This window comes from Salvelinus namaycush, chromosome 9, assembly GCF_016432855.1.
Source record: "Salvelinus namaycush isolate Seneca chromosome 9, SaNama_1.0, whole genome shotgun sequence".
NCBI classification, from domain to species: Eukaryota; Metazoa; Chordata; class Actinopteri; order Salmoniformes; family Salmonidae; genus Salvelinus; species Salvelinus namaycush.
The window spans coordinates 33,468,835-33,493,561 of record NC_052315.1 but is presented as its reverse complement, the minus strand read 5'-3'; the positions used below and the strand labels follow the sequence as shown (position 1 = coordinate 33,493,561).

General features: G+C 44.6%; 1 protein-coding gene across 1 annotated transcript; it reads left to right on the top strand.

The window, feature by feature from the left end:
- Window positions 1-388: 388 nt before the first annotated feature.
- LOC120053980 (endosome/lysosome-associated apoptosis and autophagy regulator family member 2-like) lies at window positions 389-24,474 on the top strand. The gene is made up of 23 exons (XM_039001327.1): window positions 389-657; window positions 775-876; window positions 3,623-3,743; window positions 14,556-14,745; window positions 14,856-15,003; window positions 15,165-15,254; window positions 15,535-15,640; window positions 15,723-15,875; window positions 16,025-16,113; window positions 16,331-16,511; window positions 18,962-19,090; window positions 19,337-19,427; window positions 20,384-20,486; window positions 20,631-20,768; window positions 20,928-21,185; window positions 21,305-21,478; window positions 21,587-21,773; window positions 21,874-21,970; window positions 22,134-22,235; window positions 22,636-22,762; window positions 22,889-23,067; window positions 23,172-23,346; window positions 23,502-24,474. The coding sequence occupies exons 2-23, from the start codon at window positions 784-786 to the stop codon at window positions 23,568-23,570; spliced, it is 3,000 nt and encodes a 999-aa protein (XP_038857255.1). The 5' UTR covers window positions 389-657; window positions 775-783; the 3' UTR covers window positions 23,571-24,474.
- Window positions 24,475-24,727: the final 253 nt, after the last annotated feature.

Here is a 24,727-nt window from a genome sequence, read left to right as displayed (position 1 = left end):
AATGGCCAATCGTTCAAATATACAGTTAACCACAATTCTGAACCCTGGCAGTGATTTTAGAACGTGATGCCTATGTGAAAGCTAGCTTTCATAGATTCTACAAAGACAGGTAGGCTAACTATGGTTGTATTTGAAATAATGAATTGTTAGGTAAATATTCAAATGAATCTCAATACAAAACTGCTGCACTGATTTTGCTCTGTATGTACAGTAGGAATCACTGAGGTATAAAGAATGGTACTGTAATGTGTCATTCATGAAGCATCGGAAACTCAGGAAATGCGCCTAGGAAACTCGGAGAACTGAGTTGTGTGCATTTACGTGCTATGAACAAACTGCGTCAACCATGAACGATAAAAGTAGCCTACAGTTAAACAAATGATAGTGTCGCAACACGAGGAAACCAGAGTTTCCCCATTTTTTATTACGAGTTGGAGGGCCATTCAAATAGATTTTCTTTGCATTCACAAGCTCGTATTTCCGACATATCATGAACGCGGTTTCATCGTAATAACGACTCCTCTCCGGCTTGCCTTTATCAGACCACCGACGTCACGGTCGCGTCAAACACCGGTAGATGCGAATTGCAAACGTACAACCAGTTCTCAAACCCATCGGTCGCAGGTAGAGAAAAAGGAAACCCACTTCAACCTAGACGTGAGTCGGACAGCATTTTATACATTTGCGACATCAAACACTCATAACGTTTAACAGGCCATTGCTTTATGACTGAAATCTAGCCTACTTAGCTTTTTGACATCGCTCTATTCCCAGGTTCCTATTATGGCTTCCCGGTCTTGGTTTATCGCTGGTAGCGCTCTCCTCCTCTCTTTTCGGCTGGCATTCGGGTCGAAGGGACCACATCCATGCACAGAGGTGAGATCCACTGTCAGGATGCCGATGTATGTGTTGTCGGAGTTATTTTTAGTAGCTGTATTTTCCGTGGGCTAATATGGTGCATGCATGTTAGTGGAAAACACAAGAGTGTGTTATTTACCAGCTTATCCATTCAAATAGAGAGTCAGAAGAGGAGTCTGAGTCAGGGGCACACAAGCTACTGTGAAGAACAACATGAGCGCTAAACAGTAATCATTCCATCGACCATTACTAATACGATTATGAATTGATGACGCTGCACTTCCGGTCAGATTCATATGTTTATATAAATATAAATCACACACATACACTGCTGAGAGAGAGGGAGATGCCCTCCTTGACAACTAATTACTCATCCTGTTTCTCCAAACACCTGTCAGTCATGCAATCAGGTAGTCCTGCAGGATTTCTGTGGAATTGTTGCTTAGGACATTTGCACTGCTTAGGGCTGTGTGTGTGTGTGTGTGTGTGTGTGTGTGTGTGTGTGTGTGTGTGTGTGTGTGTGTGTGTGTGTGTGTGTGTGTACACAGTGTTCTGGTTTGTGTTGTCTCAACACTCAGGGCAGACTTTGAGTCTTATCAGTTTCCTGCATGGAGCTGCCTTTCCTTCCCACCGTCTCTCTCGCCACTCATCACCTCTGAGCCATAGCACATGGCTGGCAACAACATAGCCTGGTTTATATTACATTCAGACGGACACAAACTCCAATTTACTGTCCAGTAACAGTGACTCACCAGGGCATTGTGGAATCTGCGCTCTGCACTTCCACAAGACTACTATTTCTACCACCAGAAAACAAGTATTTTGGCCCTACATTTTTCCTGGGGTAACATTGTCTAAACATCAGACTGTTGCCATGGTTACTCCATGGATTATCAGTCTGACCAAAATCTTCCTAAATAAAAACAGTCTCTACAAGCCAGAATGTTGACTAAAATAATATTTACACTTACTTTACTGGTTATACATGGTGTTAGTTCTTTTGGTGATAGGAGGTGGAGATATCCACAGGAAAGTGTTGTTTACCTGACTTTGCAGAGCCGGTAGGTTCTGTCACTTGTATTTTCAGTCTCTTCACACATCACATGTGATGCACAATATGTCAACAATAGCCGAACGTAGTCGACTGAAGCATGTTTCCTCACAATCGGCTGTGGTTTAGGTTCGGCCATATTCCTCGGCCATAGTATTGGTCATATGCAAATTGCATCAGTATTGAAAATAAAAACAGACTAGCATACTCAAAGTAGGGCTAATAACACTTCCCTGTGGATATTTTGTCTCCAATTACCTCCTACATAAGGACAAAATCGGCAGACAACGGGTAAAGTACATTCAAATGAAGTTTATTCAACAGTCTGACTTGTAATGGGACTTTTCACAAAAAGTGAGCCTACATGTTAGAGACGAGAGAGGAGTCTTCCACTCTCAGATTCATAGAGTCTAGGGGCAACCATCCTCCTGGAGCCACTAAATATTCATGCATTTGCTCTCGCCTTGCCCTTTAGAACACATCTGATTCTGCTAATCAATGTCCTGAATGCTTAGATTTAAGGAGTGTTGGCGCAGGGCTGGAGCAAAAGCCTGCACACCCAGTAGCTCTCCAGAAGAAGGGTTGGCAGTCCTTGGTCTAGTGGAATGTCTTTAGAATGACACCATGTGACAGAACCTGATATGTCAGTTCAGATTTGTCCTGGAACAGACATCTCCTATCAGGTAACACATGACAGGCATGCAGAATATAGACTTCTGTTGGGGTCATGGTATAGAGGAATAGATAATTCAACTTTATGCCCTGATTTATTGATTGGCATGAATCTCAGTGATACATAGCTATCAGTCATTTCTGAGGGAAAGCGAGGGGGAAGGGTAACGTTTAAGACAGATGGTAGTAAATAAGGCAATACATTATTTGAAATCAATATCATGTGAAACCAGGTCTGCATGTGGCATTCATTCATTTGCATCAAAACAGTACGCTGTTGGATACAAATAGCTTCAGTTTTGAGGACGAAACAATGGTGTTACTGTAAAGCCTAGGCGTGATTCTACAACTTCATATATATGCCATGTGCCATGTCCATGATGCCCACAACATGACCCCTTCAGCACTTTGTTCAGACACGTGTGTGTTCTTCTAAAAGGTCAACATTCCTTAAACATGGCAAAAAGCATGTTGTATTTCACTCAATGGTTTGGCAATCATTGGTTTGGCAAATTCAAGGGACATTATGGTCAGAATAGTGATTAAATGAGTCATGCTCACTCTACGATTTCCCTTACCATGATTGCGAACCACATACTCCACAGCATGTTTGTGTGTGAGAGATAACACTTCAACAATGTTCTCACAGTGAAAATTGCAAACCTTGAACTCAAAAACCTTAAATCTCAGAACCTTTTGCAAGACTGAACCATCAAATTCCTACGCGTGGACATACAGTTGTCAGTGGTTAGGGACAACTTCTACCTTCATTATACTGACATAGGATCAGTTTTTGATCCAATTACCCACTGTGTGCTGTGCCTTGGTTTCCTGTATCCATAGTGATGGAATGGGGGGGTGAAGAGAGAACTCAGGGCCCTTGGTGGTCTTGGTGTTTACTGACCTCTTTCTGTCCCCATGTCTGTCTTTTATCTGTCTCTCACTGTTTCTCACATACTGTTCAAAGACACACACAGACACACTCAACCCCTCTCTCTTTCTCTCCATCACTGTGTATCCATGCTATCTCTTGTGTTGCAGACAGACTACTACTATGAATATACAGAGTGTGACAGTACAGGGTCGCGATGGCGAGTAGCAATCCCTCAGAGCCATGGATCCTGCATCGGACTGCCCGAGCCTGTACGAGGGACAGAGTGCAGTAAGTACTGTGTGTGTGTGTGTGTCAGAGATTTTTCTCACACCCTCTTATCAGCTGGTTGGAATTTCCTCCAGTATTCCACAACGACCTGATTGGCTCTTTGTCTCTGCTCCAGTCATAGCACAGGGCAGAGCTGGCTTCATGCTGGAACAATAGGCCAATAACCTCAGAGCTTTATATACACACACACACACAGGTCTCACTATGTTTACTTGTGAATTCTCACAGGGGGGGTCTTGCGCCTGACTTTGCTTCCCTAAATATCTTTAACTGATGCATGTCTGTGGAAAAGGTTTTATTGACAGACACTCCCCTACATATGTATTTGGAGAGTGAAGATAAAACTTTTAATTTGGCTCTATACTCCAGCATTTTGGATCTGAGATCAAATGTTTTATGAGGCGACAGTACAAAATGTCACCTTTTTATTTGTTCATACATATCTGTTTCCACGTTTAGAAATGTAAGCACTTTATGCATCTAGTCCCCCCATTCGAAGGACAAATTCACTTATGGTGTATTATATTTAGTCAGAAGTTCAGTATTCCTAGCATGCAATGACTACATCAAGCTTGTGACTCTACAAACTTGTTGGATGCATTTTCAGTTTGTTTTGGTTATGTTTCCAATTATGTTGTACCCAATAGAAATTCATGTTAAATAATGTATTGTGTTTTTTTTGGAGTCACTTTTATTGTAAATAAGAATAGAATATTGTATATTTCTGATTTTTAAAAATTTAATTAATGAGTATTCTACCATGATTACAGATAATCATGATTGAATCGTGAATAATGATGAGTGAGAAAGTTACAGATTCATAAATATCATACCCCCAAGAGAATCCTCCCCTGTTAATGGTAATGGTGCGAGGTTAGCATGTGGGGGCATGATCTTTGTGCATCTTTGTTTTGTTCTCTGGAAAAAGCTCACCTCTGTCTGCTTTTCTCTTTTTCTATTTAATTCCTGATTGGCCATTTTTCTACCCAGTCCGTCTGGTTGAGCCAGTGAGACAGACACCTGGGGAAAAGCTTCCAGACAATTCTGTTTCATTGTTTGATGTGACAGAAGTCACCTTACTAAAATCACAATTCAGACATGGTTCTGCGTATGACTGCTAAGGGACAATGCAGTTCAATTTGCCGCAGTCCTGGCTACCTAACAAACAGTCGTCACTAATTACCACAGCCACAAACTCATAAAATCCGCCTATATCTACAATTTATCTTCTTAAAATGTGATTTTAAACCCCACTGCTAACATTATGACTAACCTTAAGTTAAGACAAAAAGCTAGTTTTTCTTATCATTAATATTTACAATATAGCCAATTTGACTTTGTGGCTGTGCTATCTAGTGGTAACCCTACCAGACCTTACTTCTGCCCCCCACCCACTCAGCAAGATTCTCTACTCTCCTCCTCCATGTTCTCACTTCTCCTCAATGTGATGGCTTATTGCAGTGATGTATGACGGCGTGTTCATAGACGTCAAACAATCTGTTTTTATTTAACCTTTTATTTAACAAGGCAAGTCAATTAAGAACAAATTCTTATTTACAATGGTGGCCTACCCTGGCCAAACCCTAACCCGGACGATGCTGGGCCAATTGTGCGCCGCCCTATGGGACTCCCAATCACGGCCGGTTGTGATACAGCCTCAAATCGAATCATGGTCTGTACTGACGCCTCTAGCACTGCGATGCAGTGCCTTAGACTGGTGCGCCACTCGGGAGCCAAGTATTGTTTTTGAGAGCTTGTGCTTTGTACTTTCAGAGCAATCATTTCTCCATCCGGGCCGTTACGCTTTTTCGACATGGCATCTTGTAGTCTGTTTCTAGACATGCCATTAGGGCAACATTGAAGCCGGCATCCTCTACAATTGACAATGGCTGCACAGCAACCGCAATCATTTCTGTAATCAGCCTGTGATTTTCTCAGTCCGTCCCTTATTGCACTGCTGCCAGCAAGGGGTTGGGTCTCATAGTGCTCCCCTTTTCCGCATTGCATCTGTACTGCCACTGTAGCTCAATTCCACCTTTGCATTTCGTCTTCTCCTACTTACGTTTTAACATTGTTGCGTTAGGTATTTTTTTGTCTTTAGGATAATTATCGCGACCTGTCAGTGGTAGTTTTGTTAAAAATATGACTTAAAGTTTTTAGGTTAGGGATTTTTCTTTTTAAAGTAACCAATCCCAATTTCGTTTAAATGTTACAACCCTACTTTGTACAACCTCGCCCACGCACGCACCCCCACCCACACAGCCCTTTTCACCAGGATGTGGGGATTAGTAGGTTTGTTCCCGTGGTTACGGGGAAGCCATCCGAGGGCTGTTGTACATCTCTGAGCTGTATCCAGCCCAATTATGGACCCAGTTACTTCCCCTCTCCTTTGGTGTAAACAGAAGGTCTACCATTTTTCTTTTACCAATATAATGTTATCTTCTGTTTTGCACCATCCCTGACCTCTAACAAGCTCTGATACATCCCCTCTCTCACTCTCTGACACACTTCCAAATAGTGGTATACACTGACGATTTTAACATGTACATTTTGGTGGGGCAAAAAAAATTTTTTAGATGCATGCCAGCAAATCCACTACACAACACAAGATTAAACAATACATGAATTGCACTATAACTTTGACAAACGGTGCCCACAAACTGTTAGGGCCTACATAAAGCTGTCGCAACAGCAGCGCTTTCTTTTCAGCACCATGGAGTGAGTCCTTAGCCAGGTGTAGCAGTGGTATCAGCGGAGCCTTGTCTGGCAGCGAAACAGTTAATTCAGACTCATTTACTGCTTTGAAAAAAACATAGCGGATATGGCTGACTTGCTTAAACAAATGTGGTTTCTACTGACAATTGAGATGTAAAAACTATGGCATAAGGGAATGAAGAGCGGATAAGAGGCCATCCATAAGACATTTGTAACACTAGGCGTAGTGGGTGCGGAGTCAGGTGCAGGAGGCAGAAAGTTCAGAATAGCGCTTTATTACGCACAGAGAAAAGTAGTACTCTCCACGAAACTGGGCGTAATCAAACAAATGCCCAAAACAGGTAACGAAACAACACGCACTACCACACGTCAACACAGTGGGAAAAATAATCAAGCCCGCACAAAGAGCAGGCGGGCCTACCGGCTTAAATAGCCCAACTCAAAATCTAAACAAGAAACAGGTGAAACAAATCAGACAAAACCAACAGAAAAGGGAAAAGGGATCGATGACAGCTAGTAGGCCGGTGACGACGACCGCCGAGCGCCACCCGAACAGGAAAAGGAGGCATGACAACATTAATGAGCGAGCTAAGAACGACGTAGTCAATAGCTATTTGTTCAGCAGTTTGGAAATGTATAGCAACAGAATTCAGAACATGGGCCGTTCTTACAGTAATCTCTCCTGTACAGTCGTGGCCAAAACCTTTGAGAATGACACAAATATTAATTTCCACAAAGTTTGCTGCTTCAGTGTCTTTAGATATTTTTGTCAGATGTTACTATGGAATACTGAAGTATAATTACAAGCATTTCATAAGTGTCAAAGGCTTTTATTAACAATTAAAATGATGTTGATACAAAGAGTCAATATTTGCAGTGTTGACCCTTCTTTTTTAAGACCTCTGCAATCCGCACTGGCATGCTGTCAATTAACTTCTGGGCCACATCCTGACTGATGGCAGCCCATTCTTGCATAATCAATGCTTGGAGTTTGTCAGAATTTGTGGTTTTTGTTTGTCCACCCGCCTCTTTGGGCTCTTGACCACAAGTTCTCAATGGGATTAAGGTCTGGGGAGTTTCCTGGCCATGGACCCAAAATATGGATGTTTTGTTCGTCAAGCCACTTAGTTATCACTTTTGCCTTATGACAAGGTGCTCCATCATGCTGGAAAAGGCATTGATCGTCACCAAACTGTTCCTGGGTGGTTGGGAGAAGTTGATCTCGGAGGATGTGTTGGTACAATTCTTTATTCATGACTGTGTTCTTAGGCATAATTGTGAGTGAGCCCACTCCCTTGGCTGAGAAGCAACCCCACACATGAATGGTCTCAGGATGCTTTATTGTTGGCATGACACAGGACTGATGGTAGCGCTCACCTTATCTTCTCCGGACAAGCTTTTTTCCGGATGCCCCAAACAATCGGAAAGGGGATTCATCAGAGAAAATGACTTTACCCCAGTCATCAGCAGTCCAATCCCTGTACCTTTTGCAGAATATCAGTCTGTCTCTGATGTTTTTCCTGGAGAGAAGTGGCTTCTTTGCTGCCCTTCATGACACCAGGTCATCCTCCAAAAGTCTTCGCCTCACTGTGCGTGCAGATGCACTCACACCTGCCTGCTGCCATTCCTGAGCAAGCTCTGTACTGGTGGTGCCCCGATCCCGCAGCTGAATCAACTTTAGGAGACGGTCCTGGCGCTTGCTGGACTTTCTTGGGTGCCCTGAAGCCTTCTTCACAACAATTGAACCCCTCTCCTTGAAGTTCTTGATGATCCGATAAATGGTTGATTTAGGTGCAATCTTACTGGCAGCGATATCCTTGCCTGTGAAGCCCTTTTTGTGCAAAGCAATGATGACGGCACATGTTTCCTTGCAGGTAACCATGGATGACAGAGGAATAACAATGATTCCAAGCACCACCCTCCTTTTGAAGCTTCCAGTCTGTTATTCGAACTCAATCAGCATGACAGAGTGATCTCCAGCCTTGTCCTCGTCAACACTCACACCTGAGTTAACGAGAGAATCACTGACATGATGTCAGCTGGTCCTTTTGTGGCAGGGCTGAAATGCAGTGGAAATGTTTTTTGGGGATTCAGTTCATTTGCATGGCAAAGAGGGACTCTGCAATGAATTGCAATTCATCTGATCACTTTTCATAACATTATGCAAATTGCTATCACACAAACTGAGGCAGCAGACTTTGTGAAAATTCATATTAGTGTGTCATTCTCAACTTTTGGCCACGACTGTACATCAAGTCAGAACCGTAGGATAGATAAAGGGGACATATAAGCAGACAATGAAAGGTCTTACAAAGTTCGATGATTACATTTCTCTAAAACAGGCTATAGGCTACATGTGTACCACCAAGTCGGAACAGTAGGCTAAGTTATGAGGGGGAAAGGGATCAAATTATTAGGGTGAGGCACATGGGCTACTAACAGCTTACTACACAACATACACTTAGTATTACTTTCGTAGCCACAGTATACATACAGTGCCTTGCAAAAGTATTCATCCCCCTTTGCGATTTATCTATTTTGCTGCATTGCAACCTGTCAATTAAATTGGTTTTTATTTGGATTTCATGTAATGGACATACACAAAATAGTCCAAATTGGCAAAGTGAAATGAAAAAAAAAACTTGTTTAAAAAAAAATCAATAAAAACTATTTTTTAAAAACAGGAAAGTGGTGCATGCATATTTATTTACCCTCTTTGCTATGAAGCCCCTAAATAAGATCTGGTGAAAACAATTACCTTCAGAACTCACATAATTAGATTGCACACAGGTGGACTTTATTTAACTAAGTGTCACATGATCTGTCACATGATCTCAGTATATATACACCTGTTCTGAAATGCCCCAGAGTCTGCAACAACACTAAAGCAAGCGGCACCATGAAGACCAAGGAGCTCTCCAAACAGGTCAGGGACAAAGTTGTGGAGAAGTACAGATCAGGGTTGAGTTATAAAAAAAGATCAGAAACTTTGAACATTCCACTGTTAAATCCGTTGTTAAAAAATGGAAAGAATATGGCACCACAACAAACCTGCCAAGAGAGTGAAGCTTCCAGTCTGTTATTCCACCAAAACTCACGGACCAGGCAAGGAGAGCATTAATCAGAGAGGCAACAAAGAGACCAAAGATAACCCTGAAGGAGCTGCAAAGCTCCACAGCGAGATTGGAGTATCTGTACATAGGGCGACTTTAATCTGTACATTCCACAGAGATGGGCTTTACAGAAGTGGCCAGAAAAAAGCCATTGCTTAAAAAAATAAGCAAACACGTTTGGTGTTCGCCAAAAGGCATTTGGGAGACTCCCCAAACATATTGAAGAAGGTACTCTGGTCAGATGAGATTAAAATGTAGCTTTTTGGACATCAAGGAAAACACTATGTCTGGCGCAAACCCAGCACCTCTCATCACCCCGAGAACACCATCCCCATAGTGAAGCATGGTGGTGGCAGCATCATGCTGTGTGGATGTTTTTCATCGGCAGGGACTGGGAAACTGGTCAGAATTGAAGGAATGATGGATGGCGCTAAATACAGGGAAATTCTTGAGGGAATCATGTTTGTCTTCCAGAGATTTGAGACTGGGACGGAGGTTCACCTTCCAGCAGGACAATGACCCTAAGCATACTGCTAAAGCAACACTCGAGTGGTTTAAGGGGAAACATTTAAATGTCTTGGAATGGCCTAGTCAAAACCCAGACCTCAATCCAATAGAGAATCTGTGGTATGACTTAAAGATTGCTGTACACCAACGGAACCCATCCAACTTGAAGGAGCTGGAGCAATTTTGCTTTAAAGAATGGGCAAAAATCCAAGTGGCTAGATGTGCCAAGCTAACAGAGACATACCCCAAGAGACTTGCAGCTGTAATTGCTGCTAAAGGTGGCTCTACAAAGTATTGACTTTGGGGGGTGAATGGTTATGCACGCTCAAGTTTTCTTATTCTTTTTTGTCTTATTTCTTGTTTGTTTCACCAAAAATATTTTGCATCTTCAAAGTGGTAGGCATGTTGTGTAAATCAAATGATTACAAACCCCCCAAAAATCTATTTCAATTCCAGGTTGTAAGGCGCCACCTTCCACCACCGCGCCACCTTCCTGTTCAAGCTTTCAAGAAAACTGGGAACAAAAACATTTTAAATAAAGTTTGAATCATGACGTCAGCATTATTTTAGGTTGGAGTTCTAGAAAAAGGCCTCAGTTCCCGACTCTCCAAACCATCTCAATTGGGTTGAGGTCGGGTGATTTGTGGAGGCCAGGTCATCTGATGCAGCACTCCATCGCTCCCCTTCTGTTTTGCTCTCACAGACTGGAACATGTTCCGGGATTCTCCCGATGGAATTGAGGAGTACACCACATCAGTCACTGGCTTTATCAATAAGTGCACCGAGGACGTCGTCCCCACAGTGACTGTACGTGCATACCCCAACCAGAAGCCATGGATTATAGGCAACATTCGCACTGAGCTAAATGTTAGAGCTGCCGCTTTCAAGGTGCGGGACTCTAACCCGGAAGCTTACAAGAAATCCTGCTATGCCCTGCAGCGAACCATCAAACAGGCAAAGCGCCAATACAGGGCTAAGATTGAATCATACTACACCGGCTCTGACGCTCATCTTATGTGGCAGGCCAAACTTTTACAGACTACAAAGGGAAGCCGCGAGCTGCCCAGTGACACGAGCGTACCAGACGAGCTAAATCACTTCTATGCTCGCTTCGAGGCAAGCAACACTGAGGCATGCATGATAGCATCAGCTGTTCCGGACGACTGTGTGATCACGCTCTCCATAGCCGACGTGAGTAAAAACTTTTTAAACAGGTCAACATACACAAGGCTGTGGGGCCAGACGGATTACCAGGACGTGTGCTCCGGGCATGTGCTGACCAACTGGCAGGTGTCTTCACTGACACTTTCAACATGTCCCAGATTGAGTCTGTAATACCATCATGTTTCAATCAGACCACCATAGTCCCTGTGCCCAAGAACACAAAGGTCACCTGTCTAAATGACTACATGACTACAGACCCGTAGCACTCACATCTGTAACCATGAAGTGCTTTGAAAGGTTGGTAATGGCTCACATCAACACCATTATCCCAGAAACCCTAGACACACTCCAATTTGCATACCGCCCAAACAGATCCACAGATGATGCAATTTCTATTGCACTCCACGCTGCCCTTTCACACCTGGACAAAAGGAACACTTATGTGAGAATGCTATTCATTGACTACAGCTCAGCGTTCAACACCATAGTACCCTCAAAGCTCATCACTAAGCTAAGGATCCTGGGACTAAACACCTCCCTCTCAACTGGATCCTAGACTTCCTGACGGGCCGCCCCCAGGTGGTGAGGGTAGGTAGCAACACATCTGCCACGCTGATCCTCAACACTGGAGCTCCACAGGGGTGCGTGCTCAGTTCCCTCTGGTTCTCCCTGTTCACCCATGACTGCATGGCCAGGCACGACTCCAACACCATCATTAAGTTTACAGACAACACAACAGTGGTAGGCCTGATCAACGACGAGACAGCCTGTAGGGAGGAGGTCAGAGACCTGGCCGGGTGGTGCCAGAATTACAACCTATCCCTCAACGTAGCCAAGACTAAGGAGATAATTGTGGACTACAGGAAACGGAGGACCGAGCACGCCCCCATTCTCATCGACGGGGCTGTAGTGGAGCCGGTTGAGAGCTTCAAGTTCCTCGGTGTCCACATCAACAACAAACTAGAATGGTCCAAACACACCAAGACAGTTGTGAAGAGGGCACGACAAAGCCTATTCCCCCTCAGGAAACTAAAAAGATTTGGCATGGGTCCTGAGTTCCTCATAAGGTTCTACAGCTGCAACATCGAGAGCATCCTGACTGGTTGCATCACTGCCTGGTATGGCAATTGCTCGGCCTCTGACTGCAATGCACTACAGAGGGTAGTGCGTACGGCCCAGTACATCACTGGGGCTAAGCTGCCTGCCATCCAGGACCTCTACACCAGGCGGTGTCAGAGGAAGGCCCTAAAAATTGTCAACGACCCCAGCCACCCCAGTCATAGACTGTTCTCTCTACTACCGCATGGCAAGCGGTACCGGAGTGCCAAGTCTAGGACAAAAAGTTTTCTCAACAGTTTTTACCCTAAGCCATAAGACTCCTGAACAGGTAATCAAATGGCTACCCGGACTATTTGCATTGTGTGCCCCCCCCAACCCCTCTTTTTATGCTGCTGCTACTTTCTATTTATCATATATGCATAGTCACTTTAACTATACATTCATGTACATACTACCTCAATTGGGCTGACCAACCAGTGCTCCCGTACATTGGCTAACCGGGCTATCTGCATTGTGTCCCACCCGCCAACCCCTCTTTTATGCTACTGCTACTCTCTGTTCATCATATATGCATAGTCACTTTAACCATATCTACCTGTACATACTACCTTAATCAGCCTGACTAACCGGTGTCTGTATGTAGCCTTGCTACTTTTATAGCCTCGCTACTGTATATAGCCTGTCTTTTCACTGTTTTATTACTTTATTTACCTTTTGTTCACCTAACACCTTTTTTGCACTATTGGTTAGAGCCTGTAAGTAAGCATTTCACTGTAAGGTCTACACCTGTTGTATTCGGCGCACGTGACAAATACACTTTGATTTGATTCTTGGTCAAATAGCCCGTACACAGCCTGTAGGTATGTTGGGTTATTGTCCTGTTGACAAACAAATGATAGTCCCTCTAAGTGCAAACCAGATGGGATGGTGTATCGCTGCGGAATGCTGTGGTAGCCATGCTGGTTAGGTGTGACTTGAATTCTAAATAAATCACTGACGGTGTCAACGGCAAAGTACCATCACACCACCTCCTCCATGCTTCATGTGGGAACCACACATGCGGAGATCATCCATTCACCTACTCTGCGTCTCACAAAGACCGGGCGGTTGGAACCAAAAATCTCAAATTTGGACTCGTCATACCAAAAGACAGGTTTCCACCAATCGAATGTCCATTGCTCGTGTTTCTTGGCCAAAGCAAGTCTCCTCTTCTTATTTATTTTTTATTTAACCATTATTTAACTAGGCAAGTCAGTTAAGAACAAATTCTTATTTACATTGACGGCCTACCCCTGCCAAATCCGGGCAATGCTGTGCCAATTGTGTGCCGCCCTATGGGACTCCCAATCACACCCGGATGTGATACAGCCTGGATACAAACCAGGGACTGTACTGACGCGTCTTGCACTGAGATGCAGTGCCTTATACCACCGTGCCACTCGGGAGCCCGAGTGTCCTTTTGGTAGTGGTTTCTTTGCAGTAATTTGACCATGAAGGCCTGACTCACACGGTCTCCTCTGAACAGTTGAGATGTGTCTTACTTGAACTCTGTGAAGCATTTATTTGGGCTGCAATTTCTGAGGCTGGTAACTCTAATGAACTTATTAACTCTGGGTCTTCCTTTCCTGTGGCGGTCCTCGAGAGGCAGTTTCATCATAGAGCTTCATGGTTTTTGCAACTGCACTTGAATAAACGTTCAAAGTTCTTGACATTTTCCTCATTGACTGACCTTCATGTCTTAAAGTAATGATGGACTGTTGTTTCTCTTTGCTTTTTTGAGCTGTTCTTGCCATAATATGGACTTGGTCTTCTTCCAAATAGGGCTATCTTCTGTATACCACCCCAACCTTGTCACAACACTACTGGTTTGAAATGCTTTACAGGTGACTACTTCATGAAGCTAGTTGAGAGAATGCCAAGAGTGTGTAAAGCTGTCACCAAGAATCTCAAATTATGAATATATGAAATTTTGATTTAACACTTTTATTTGGTTACTACATGATTCCATATGTTATTTCATAGTTTTGATGCCTACACTATTATTCTACAATGTAGAAAAAAGTCAAAATAAAGAAAAACCCTGGAATGAGTAGGTGTGTCCAAACTTTTGACTGGTACTGTATATATTTATATTTTAGCTAAACAGGTCGGGCTTTGCCCCACGTGCCCTGAATGACAGGTCGCCGCTGGTGGTATACTTCTCTTATCTTTTCCATGAAATGTCCACTCTCTCTTTCCCATCTCTCTCCCCCAGCATTTTCCTGTGAGGTGGGGGAGTTTCTGGAGATGTCTGCCCAGGAGTGTACTCAGTGTGCAGCAGGTACCTACTCTCTGGGCAGCGGTATTCGATTTGATGACTGGGAAACCATCCCCAGCGGGTTCAGCTCCCTAGCAACTTACCTCGACAATGGTCCCCATGGAGACGACAGCACTACCTGCAACAGGTGTGGGAAGGGGAGGGGTTTAGCTTATGATTTTTAAAACATGGTGTCATTGCAGTTCTTGCATACATCTCATTAATCTCTGCTGTGTGTGTGTGTGTGTGTGTGTCCAGTTCGACGTGGTTTCCGCAGGGTAGTTACCTGGAGTCTAACAGAGATGAGTGTACTGTCTCTCTGATCTATGCTGTCCATCTGAAGAAACCGGGATCAGTCTCCTTTGACTACCAGTACCCAGACGGCAACCTCTTCTTCGAGTTCTTTGTGAGTCTTCTACTTCATTCTCTCATTCCTATGATATCTGCTAGTTAGTGAGAGTAAATTCTTCTCTGCAGTACCTTCCTGACCAAGTAGCGCTATAAATATGCTGAAGTGATATTCACTAATTTAAATATTGATTGATTGATGTTCTGGTTGCTTGACAGATCCAGAATGACCAGTGTCAGGAGATGGACCAGACTGCTGATAAGAAGTGGCTCAAGCTTACCAGTCACGGGGAGTGGGCCACACACACTGTAAGAGCTGTGTTTGTTTGTAATTAAGTTTAAAGTCCTGTTCTTCAAGACCCAAATTGACTGCAAGCTTTTGTTTTAGCCCAGCACTAGCGCACCTGATTTCACTAGTTAACTAATCACCAAGCCCTTGATTCATTGAATCAGGAGTATCTCAGGTCTGAAGGGTTAGACAGCCTCTGAGGCTACAGCACCATCAAGTGTCAAGTATTGGGATGCTTTCAGGTCATATCTCTGTGTAGATGGGCATTCTAAACCCAGATCTCTAATGGGTGTGTTCAAGGTGAATCTGAAGTCGGGCACTAACATCTTGTACTGGAGGACAGCAGGGATCCTGATTGGAGCTAAAGTAGTCAAACCTGTTCTGCTGAAGAACGTCCACATAGAGGGTAGGACTACCGTGTTTGTGTATTTATTGTAGCTGTTCATGCCACTTCCCCTCTGTACTTAAGTGTTATTTTCTCTCTTTAGGAGTGGCGTATGCGTCAGAGTGTTTCCCGTGTAAACCAGGGACGTTCAGTCAAACCCCAGGCTCCTCCTCATGTCAGCCCTGTCCCAGAGACACCCACTCTGGCCACGGAGCCAGCTCCTGTACCCACTGCAACACCACCACACTCTATGCACGTAGGCTCAGATGCAGACACCTATATACAACTTGTCTTATCAGAGTTAGAACATGAGTTTGAGCAGCTTATTGGTTATACTGCAGTTCATTATCTTTTAAACATCTCTTTCTCTGCCCCCCCCTCCCTTTCTTTCCCTCTCTCTTCCAGCGGAGGGGTCAGCTGAGTGCAAAGCAAGACCACCATGTTCCAAGAAGGATTACTTTCAGATCCACACCCCCTGTGATCTTGAGGGCAAGGTGAGAAGACTAACTCACCCTCCCAATATCACATCCATTATTGCCAGATTGCTTATACCTGTCTAATCCTTTTTGATCTACACAAGTGCCCATGCAGGGGTTAGCCATTCTAGCGCCAGTATCCCTACAATTCAGTGTCTGTGTCCTCCCTCCATGTTGGCTTTCTGTATGGTTAGTTTCCTCATCCTCCGGGTTGTCTCTGTGTGTGTGGTTTCAGACGCAGGTGACCTACAGGTGGGTGGAGCCTCAGATCTGTCTGGTGGATGTGGTTGGGGCTGAAACACTGCCCCCCTCTGGTGAACGTGAGCCCTGCCCCCCGTGCAACCCCGGTTTCTATAACAACGACACTGCTACCTGCTCTCCCTGCCCCCCCGGGACATTCTCTGATGGGGTCAAAGGTGACAAAATACCCCTTTCTCCCATGTCCTCTTCTATCTCTTTTGTCTTCCTTCGCTCTTGTCCTTCATCTGACGGGCCGCCCCCAGGTGGTAAGGGTAGGTAACAACACATCTGCCACACTGATCCTCAACACAGGGGCCCCTCAGGGGTGCATGCTCAGTCCCCTCCTGTACAGTCGTGGCCAAAAGTTTCGAGAATGACACAAAAATTAATTTCCACAGTTTGCTGCTTCAGTGTCTTTAGATATTTTTGTCAGATGTTACTATGGAATACTGAAGTATAATTACAAGCATTTCATACGTGTCAAAGGCTTTTATTGACAATTACATGAAGTTGATGTAAAGAGTAGTATTTGCAGTGTTGACCCTTCTTTTTCAAGACCTCTGCAATCCGCCCTGGCATGCTGTCAATTAACTTCTGGGCCACAACCTGACTGATGGCAGCTCATTCTTGCATAATCAATGCTTGGAGTTTGTCAGAATTTGTGGGGTTTTGATTGACCACAAGTTCTCAATGGGATAAAGGTCTGGGGAGTTTCCTGGCCATGGACGCATAATATCGATGTTTTGTTCGCCTAGCCACTTAGTTATCACTTTTGCCATATGGCAAGGTGCTCCATCATGCTGGAAAAGGCATTGTTCGTCACCAAACTGATCCTGGATGGTTGGGAGAAGTTGCTCTCAGAGGATGTGTTGGTACCATTCTTTATTCATGGCTGTGTTCTTAGGCAAAATTGTGAGTGAGCCCACTCCCTTGGCCTTGTCCTCGTCAACACTCACACCTGTGTTAACGAGAGAATCACTGACATGATGTCAGCTGGTCCTTTTTGTGGCAGGGCTGAAATGCAGTGGAAATGTTTTTTGGGGATTCAGTTCATTTGCATGGCAAAGCGTGACTTTGCAATTAATTGCAATTCATCTGATCACTCGTCATAACATTCTGGAGTATATGCAAATTGCCATCATATAAACTGAGGTAGCAGACTTTGTGAAAATTAATATTTTTTGTCATTCTCAAAACTTTTAGCCACGACTGTACTCCCTATTCACTCGTGATTGCATGGCCAAGCACGATTCCAACACCATCATTAAGTTTTCCGACAACACAACAGTTGTTCACCCACAACGATGAGACTGTCACGACTAGGGTGGGCATTCTAGTTTCTTTATTTCTATTTTTTTTATTTGTGTTTGGCCGGGTGTGGTTCTCAATCAGAGGCAGCTGTCTATCGTTGTCTCTGATTGAGAACCATACTTAGGTAGCCCTTTTTCCACCTGTCTTTGTGGGAAGTTGACTTTTGTTTAGGGCACATAGCCTGTAGCTTCACGGTTTGTTTTTGTAGTGTTTGTTGTTTTGTTCGGCGTAATTTTTATCAAATAAAGAGAAAATGTACGCTTACCACGCTGCACCTTGGTCCTCTCCTTTCAACAGCCGTGACAGAGACAGCCTATAGGGAGGAGGTCAGAGACCTGGCCGTGTGGTGCCAACCACTCCCTCGATGTGATCAAGACAAAGGAGATGATCATGGACTACAGGAAAGGGAGGGCCGAGCATGTCCCCATTCTCATCGAGAACGAACTGTAATGGTCCAAACACATCAAGATAGTCGTGAAGAGGGCACAACAACACCCATTTCCCCCTCAGGAGACTGAAAAGATTTCTCATGACTCATGATCCTCAAAAAGTTCTACAGCTGCACCATCGAGAGCATCCTGACTGGTTGCATCACCGTCTGGTATGGCAACTGCTCGGCATCTGACTGCAAGGCACTACAGAGGGTAGTGCGTACAGCCCAGTACATCACTGAACCTCTATACAAGGCGGTGTCAGAGGAATGTCCTTAACGTTGCCAAAGACTCCAGCCACCCTAGTCATAGACTGTTCTCTCTGCTACCAAAGGGCAAGCGGTACCGGAGTGCCAAGTCTAGGTCCAAATGGCTTCTTAACAGCTTATACCACCAAGCCATGAGATCCTGAACGGCTAACCAAATCGCTACCCGGACTATTTGCAATGACACCCCCCCTTGCCATTTTTACGCTGCTGCTACTGGCTGTTTATTATCTATGCATAGTCACTTTACCTTTACCTACATATACATATTACCTCAATTACCTCAACTAACCTGTGCCTCCGGACATTGACTCTGTACCGGTACGCCCGTATATAGCCTCGTTACTATTATTTTATTGTTGCTGTTTAATTATTTCGTATTTTTCAATTTCCTTATTTTTTTCATTTTGTATTTATTTATTGTTTACTAAGGGCTCGTAAGTAAGCATTTCACTAAGGTTTTATTCGGCGCATGTGACAAATAGAATTTGATTAGATTTTTTATTTCATTTTTGCATTATCCAATGGGATAATCTTTTTTTTTTTTGCGTTTGCTTTCCTAATTTATGATCTCTATTTCTCTCCCTCTTCTCTTCCTATTCTCTACCTCTCTCCCAGCGTGTGAGTCGTGTCCTGCGGGTACTGAGCCTGCTGTAGGTTATCAGTATAAGTGGTGGAACGTCCTTCCAGCCAGCATGAAGACATCCTGCTTCAATGTGGGAAACTCCAAGTGTGACGGCATGAATGGTGGGTGCAGCTGCTCTCTCTGAGGCCTAGATGGCGCTGTTGCTCTTTACTGTTGTTGACATGTTCCCCTTAGGCCAGGATAAGAATTAAGAGAGGGTAGTTCTCCAGGAGGAGGGTTGTGTACCCCTGTCTTAGGCCCTTTAGCATAATGCATAGAGGGGCCACAGGCCACATTGGAGTGAAATAGTCATGGAAGACCCTGGTATGTCTGCGTGTTGTGTGTGTTCTGATGTGTCTCTCCGTCAGGTTGGGAGGTGGCGGGGGATCATATCCGTAGTGGAGCAGGGGGCTCTGATAACGACTACCTCATCCTCAACCTCCATGTACCTGGCTTTAAGTGAGTCCCATCATCTCAATCTGTCTCAGTCTTATTGTCACGATACCAACATTTTACTAACGATACCAGGCCAAGTATCACGATACCAAGTAGTATCGCGAAACCGCTGGAAAAATAATTCGGAGTGGCATAGCGTCCTGTTCGCCCCTTCCCCCGGACACTTCCTCCCGTTTTCTAAACGTTCTGTGCATGTGCAATGCAAAACCTGTCACGTTGAATTTAACTTCACACCATTCAGTGTATAATATAATACTGCATAGAATGGCTGATTTGCTAAGGTCTACCTGTGATTTGGCTGGAAGAATGGAATGAAGGAATATAAATGCATAATGATCTGCAGGTCATTGTGGAAGTAAAGGGAAAACACTGCATGAAACCACCTTTACTCTTCAGTTAACACAAACCAATAATTAACACAAACCAATAATTAGTAACCTGACCTAGTTTAAAATGGACCGTGACAAAGTTTGTGAAATTATATCAAATGTGCTAGAAGGAAATAAGGTAGCTCTGGTTATATGGATCATATTATTTTAATGGTTTGGCCTTAAGACCAGCTGTTGTCTTCTCTGTAAAGCTGCAAGCATGCCTGTCCATTGTTCCTCTATGACACTCGGAGGCTGCAGGACAGCGAACTTCCAAAGTCTACTGAGACTGACCTGTGCTCTTGGTTATAGCAGGTGATGAAATGATACAATGTGTCAACTTTGCTTGCTCTGTGCACGGCTGCAATGTATCAAATGTAACAACAGTTGACTCATCAGGGACTGCAAATTTTGGTAGTATCATATGAAACGGTACTACGGTATTCTAAAATGTTGCTATCGTAAGTTTTGTTTTGGTATAGTGATAATACCGTGGCACCGGTATACCGTGCAACACTGCTCTCTCCCTTCCCCTCTCCTTCTATCTCTCTCTTAATGAGTGTGTGTGTGTGTGTGTGTGTGTGTTTTCAGGCCTCCTACATCAGCAACAGGTGGTGCGGGGACAGAGTTTGGCCGTATCAGCTTTGAGTTTGAGATGGTGTGTTCAGCTGACTGTGAGCTGTACTTTATGATGGTGAGAACAACACCAAATAAAGAAAAACCCACACTCAATGCAAAAAGTATACAAGCATCTAGAAAAGTGTTTGGATATTTCTATTCCTTTTAAAATGTGCACTACTTTTGAACTGTGTAAAGTTAATTACATCACTGTGTGTAGGATGTAAACAGGAAGAGTACGAGGGTGGTGGCGTCATGGGAGGGCAGTAAGGTCAGACAGTCCTACACACACATTATGACCAAGAACGCCTCTGTGTCATATACCTGGGCCTTCCAGAGGACCAACCAGGCCTCTGACGTAAGTACACGCCCCCACACACACACAGGCTCACACACACACACACACACACACACACACACACACACACACACACACACACACTGTATACAAACTTGGATACGCACTAATGTATACAGACACAATCATATACTAGTAGTGCATTCTCTCTCTCTCCAGGTGCGTCAGAATGTGAACAACGTGGTGCGTATCTACTCCATCTCGGTGAGTAACGCTGTAGACGGTGTGTCGTCGGAGTGTCAGACCTGTGCCCTCCTCTCCCAGCCCTCCGGCTCGCTGTGTGTGCCCTGCCCTCCAGGACATTACATACACACCAGCCAGTGCACCGAGTGCCCCCCCAACACACACCTCACCTCACACAGCACCCTGGGCCCAGAGGCCTGCAAACCCTGTGGACCATCCAGCAAGAGCAACAAGGTGTGTGTTTTGTTGATATCAGTGATACCAAGCGTGTGTTTGTGTGTCGAGGTTGGTGAATAAAAGTGTGTGTCCATTGTTGATTCCCCCAGTGCACAACTGAATGTTTGTTTTTTCAGGAGCACAGCAGGTGCTACAGTGACTGTGTGTTCTCCTACTCTGAGAACAACGTGTCTCTGAGTTATGACTACAGTTCCCTGGGCTCTGTTGGAACACTGATGAACGGACCCAGTTTTACCACCAAAGGAACCAAATACTACCACCTTTTCAACATCAGCCTCTGTGGAGAAGAGGTACACACACACACACACACACACACACACACACACACACACACTGATTTAACACTATTTGCAACCTACAATTACTTTGTGATCCTGAATTTAGCTTTAAATTCTCAGGGTAGAAGGGCTGTGTGTACAGACAACGTGACTGACCTTTCCAGCGCCGATTCTCAGAAAGAGGCAGGGGAACCAGCCAATGCGGTGGAGACTTTAATCTGTCAATCAACCATTATCCCCTCCAGTGGGCGGGGCTTCCACACAGCACTATCCTCTCAGTCCATCAGCCTAGCAGACACCTTCCTGGGTGAGTACACATCACACACACACACATGTTCCTTGTAACCTGATTCCGATATTTGTCGCTGGTGTGTAGTAGGCGTTAATTTCTTGATGAATGTGTCTAGGAGCGACAGTGGCCTTGACTCTGGATGGAGTCAAGGCAAGACCAGACCTGTTCCCACAGACCACCAACAAAGTCCCTGACGTGAACTTCTTCTACCGGTAATTTATCTTTTCTACATCCTAAAACACAAATTCTAAAACATAACTACTTCTGTGAATAGTGTTTTTGGGGCCCAAGTAAATGTTTGGGGTAGTTTTTAGTTGCTCTTAATCAGGAGTACCCTGCTGTTTTTTAACCAAATGTTGTGCTTCTATTGGATAGTTCTCTGGAGGTGACCTCGTCATGTGATAAAGGTCGTAACGTGGTGGTGACGCTTCGCTGTAACCCGGATAGAAGCACACAAGGAGAACTCACAGTACCCAGGTACTGTCTGTCTCCTTTCCTCTCTTCTTACCCCTCTCTTTCTATCTCTCTGTCTTTCTCTGAAACTGCAGCCTCAAAGGAGATTACTAGTAAAAGGAGAGACTTAAAAGAAGTCCAAGCTCGAAATGAACTGCAAGCTCAATTCCCAGAATCTCTGCATCCTCTTGTGACTGTTAAATTAGTAAGACGTTTGCTTTTACTCCCAGGCAGCTAGTTATCTAACTCTGTGTGATGGATATTCATGCTCCGTGCTGGGGGAACACGAGAAGCTGAGAACAAACACATGGATTTATCACTCAGATTTGATCGGATTTGATCAGATGACATCTCATTGAAACTGTCCTTATAACGTAAAAGTTAGATTAGTACATTGTAGTAACAGTATGTTTCTCTGTTGTAGTCAGTGTCCGGCGGGGACGTGTGATGGCTGTACCTTCCACTTCCTGTGGGAGAGCTCGGGGGCGTGTCCTCAGTGCACATCCACAAACTACCACCAGATAGAGGGAGCCTGCAAGGGAGGACTACAGGTGTGTGTGTGTAACTAATCGATTCCCTGCAAGGAGCTGCTATCTCCTCTCACTCTGAATCCTTTAGATAAAATGTATTTCATAGCATTACACACTGACACATGTTCACTGTCTCCCTCTCCCTAGGACACTCTGTATGTGTGGACTGAGCCAAAGCGGTGTGTAGGAGGGGTGTCCCTCCCGGAGAAGAAGACCTGGCCGTGTGAGAGCATGGACTTCTTGGTAAAGATGGGGGCGACGATAGGCGCCTTCACCGCCGCACTGCTCTTCTCCATCACCTGCTATTTCTGGAAGAAGAACAAGAGGTAGGAACTCATCCATTCATTCATACATATGTCTGGAAGAAGAACTAGAGTAGTACTGAAGATTGGTGATTTTACTAAGTCCCGCCTACCCCTGACTCTGGTAGGCTGGAGTTTAAGTACTCGAAGCTGGTAATGTCGTCCAATAAGGAGTGTGAACTGCCGGGGGCAGACAGCTGTGCCGTGATGGAGGGAGAGGAGAACGAGGGAGAGATGGAGGATGAGGTGATCTACTCCAAAAAAACATCCCTGATACGCAAACTCAAAGCCATCGCATCTAGGGTAAGAGTCAGAACCACTATGCAGTTATGCTGAAATCAAACTACATTACCTACAGTACGTGCGTGTGTGTGTGTACACTTGCGAGTGCAGAATCTGTTTCTCCCCTGGTAATTCTAGTTCGTGGACTAACGTGTCTCTGTATATTTCATCCACAGGGAAACGGGAGAAGCTATGAAAATGTCCAGTTGAACTCCTCACAGTCAAACGGGTTGGTGTGGGGGTGAAGAAAGAGGAGAGAGACCAACCTAACGTGTCTCTGTATATTTCATCCACAGGGAAACGGGAGAAGCTATGAAAATGTCCAGTTGAACTCCTCACAGTCAAACGGGTTGGTGTGGGGGTGAAGAAAGAGGAGAGAGACCAACCCCCCCCCCCCCCCCCCCCCCCCCCCAGAGAGACTTCTTCAACATATCTCCATGTTGAGGGTTTGAACCCTTAACACACACACTCAGAACATATAGACACATGCAGAGTACACACACCCAGAATGCATGCTCACCGACACAAACACATGTGAGAGGACATTACACCCATCTGGCCTTATCCCTGGAATGGTGTGTGTGTATGGGTGGATTGCTGGAATATTAAAAGTGCGTGTATGGTTGGGTATACGGGTGGTGTGTCGGGTCTGCTTAGGTAAAGAAGAGGACCTATATGTGGGATGTTTTTAGTGCTGTTTTCCATCACCCTGTTGTCAGGTTGCTTTGGCGGCCATGTTGTTTTCCCTCAGGTGTTTTGTCCTCTGAGACCAACCTCACATCAACCCTTAGGCTCCTTCTCAATAAGAGGAAAGAAACGGTGTTCCATAGTGCCCTCTGAAAGGCTGGGTGGGATTTTTGGATGTTGGCACCTGTCCAATCCTTTGAGATCTACAGAAGTCCACACATAGCCCTAAATACCCGGCACACACACACCCTATTACAGTCTCATCTTAGTCTGACCTGCACCACCCTTTACCCATTTGTTCTGTCTGTAGGCTTTGGGTTACCATGGTGATGGTGGAATGTCCTTCACTCTCTTAGTCCAATCAGGGGTGGCGATGTTACATTATCCATATGATGATACGATATGATGCTGACTGCCTTTCTGTTATTTAAAGTGAAATAAACTATATTGTATTTGTGTACACTTTCAATCTGTCCCTTGCTTCCAATGAAAAACCTACACACAAGAAGTGAGCAGACGACAGACGTGTCATTTGTTATTGTTTATTATCATGTCCTCGTTATTGCACGTATGATGAGCTCTATTGCTTTCTGATCGGCCAGTCCAAAGAGGTCAGGGTTCACGTTGACCCCAGATCTAACCACTGATCCAGGGTCAGATACGTTGTCATCCTATAATGGTTAGGATTGAGGATAGTGTAATCTGATCCTAGATC

Coding starts and splice junctions, on each gene's coding strand:
- LOC120053980 (XM_039001327.1), top strand. CDS start 784: ATGGCTTCCCGGTCTTGGTTTATCGCTGGTAGCGCTCTCCTCCTCTCT. Junction 16,512..18,961: donor ATTCTCTGATGGGGTCAAAG/GTGACAAAATAC, acceptor CCTCTCTCCCAG/CGTGTGAGTCGTGTCCTGCG. Junction 21,971..22,133: donor GACGTGAACTTCTTCTACCG/GTAATTTATCTT, acceptor TCTATTGGATAG/TTCTCTGGAGGTGACCTCGT.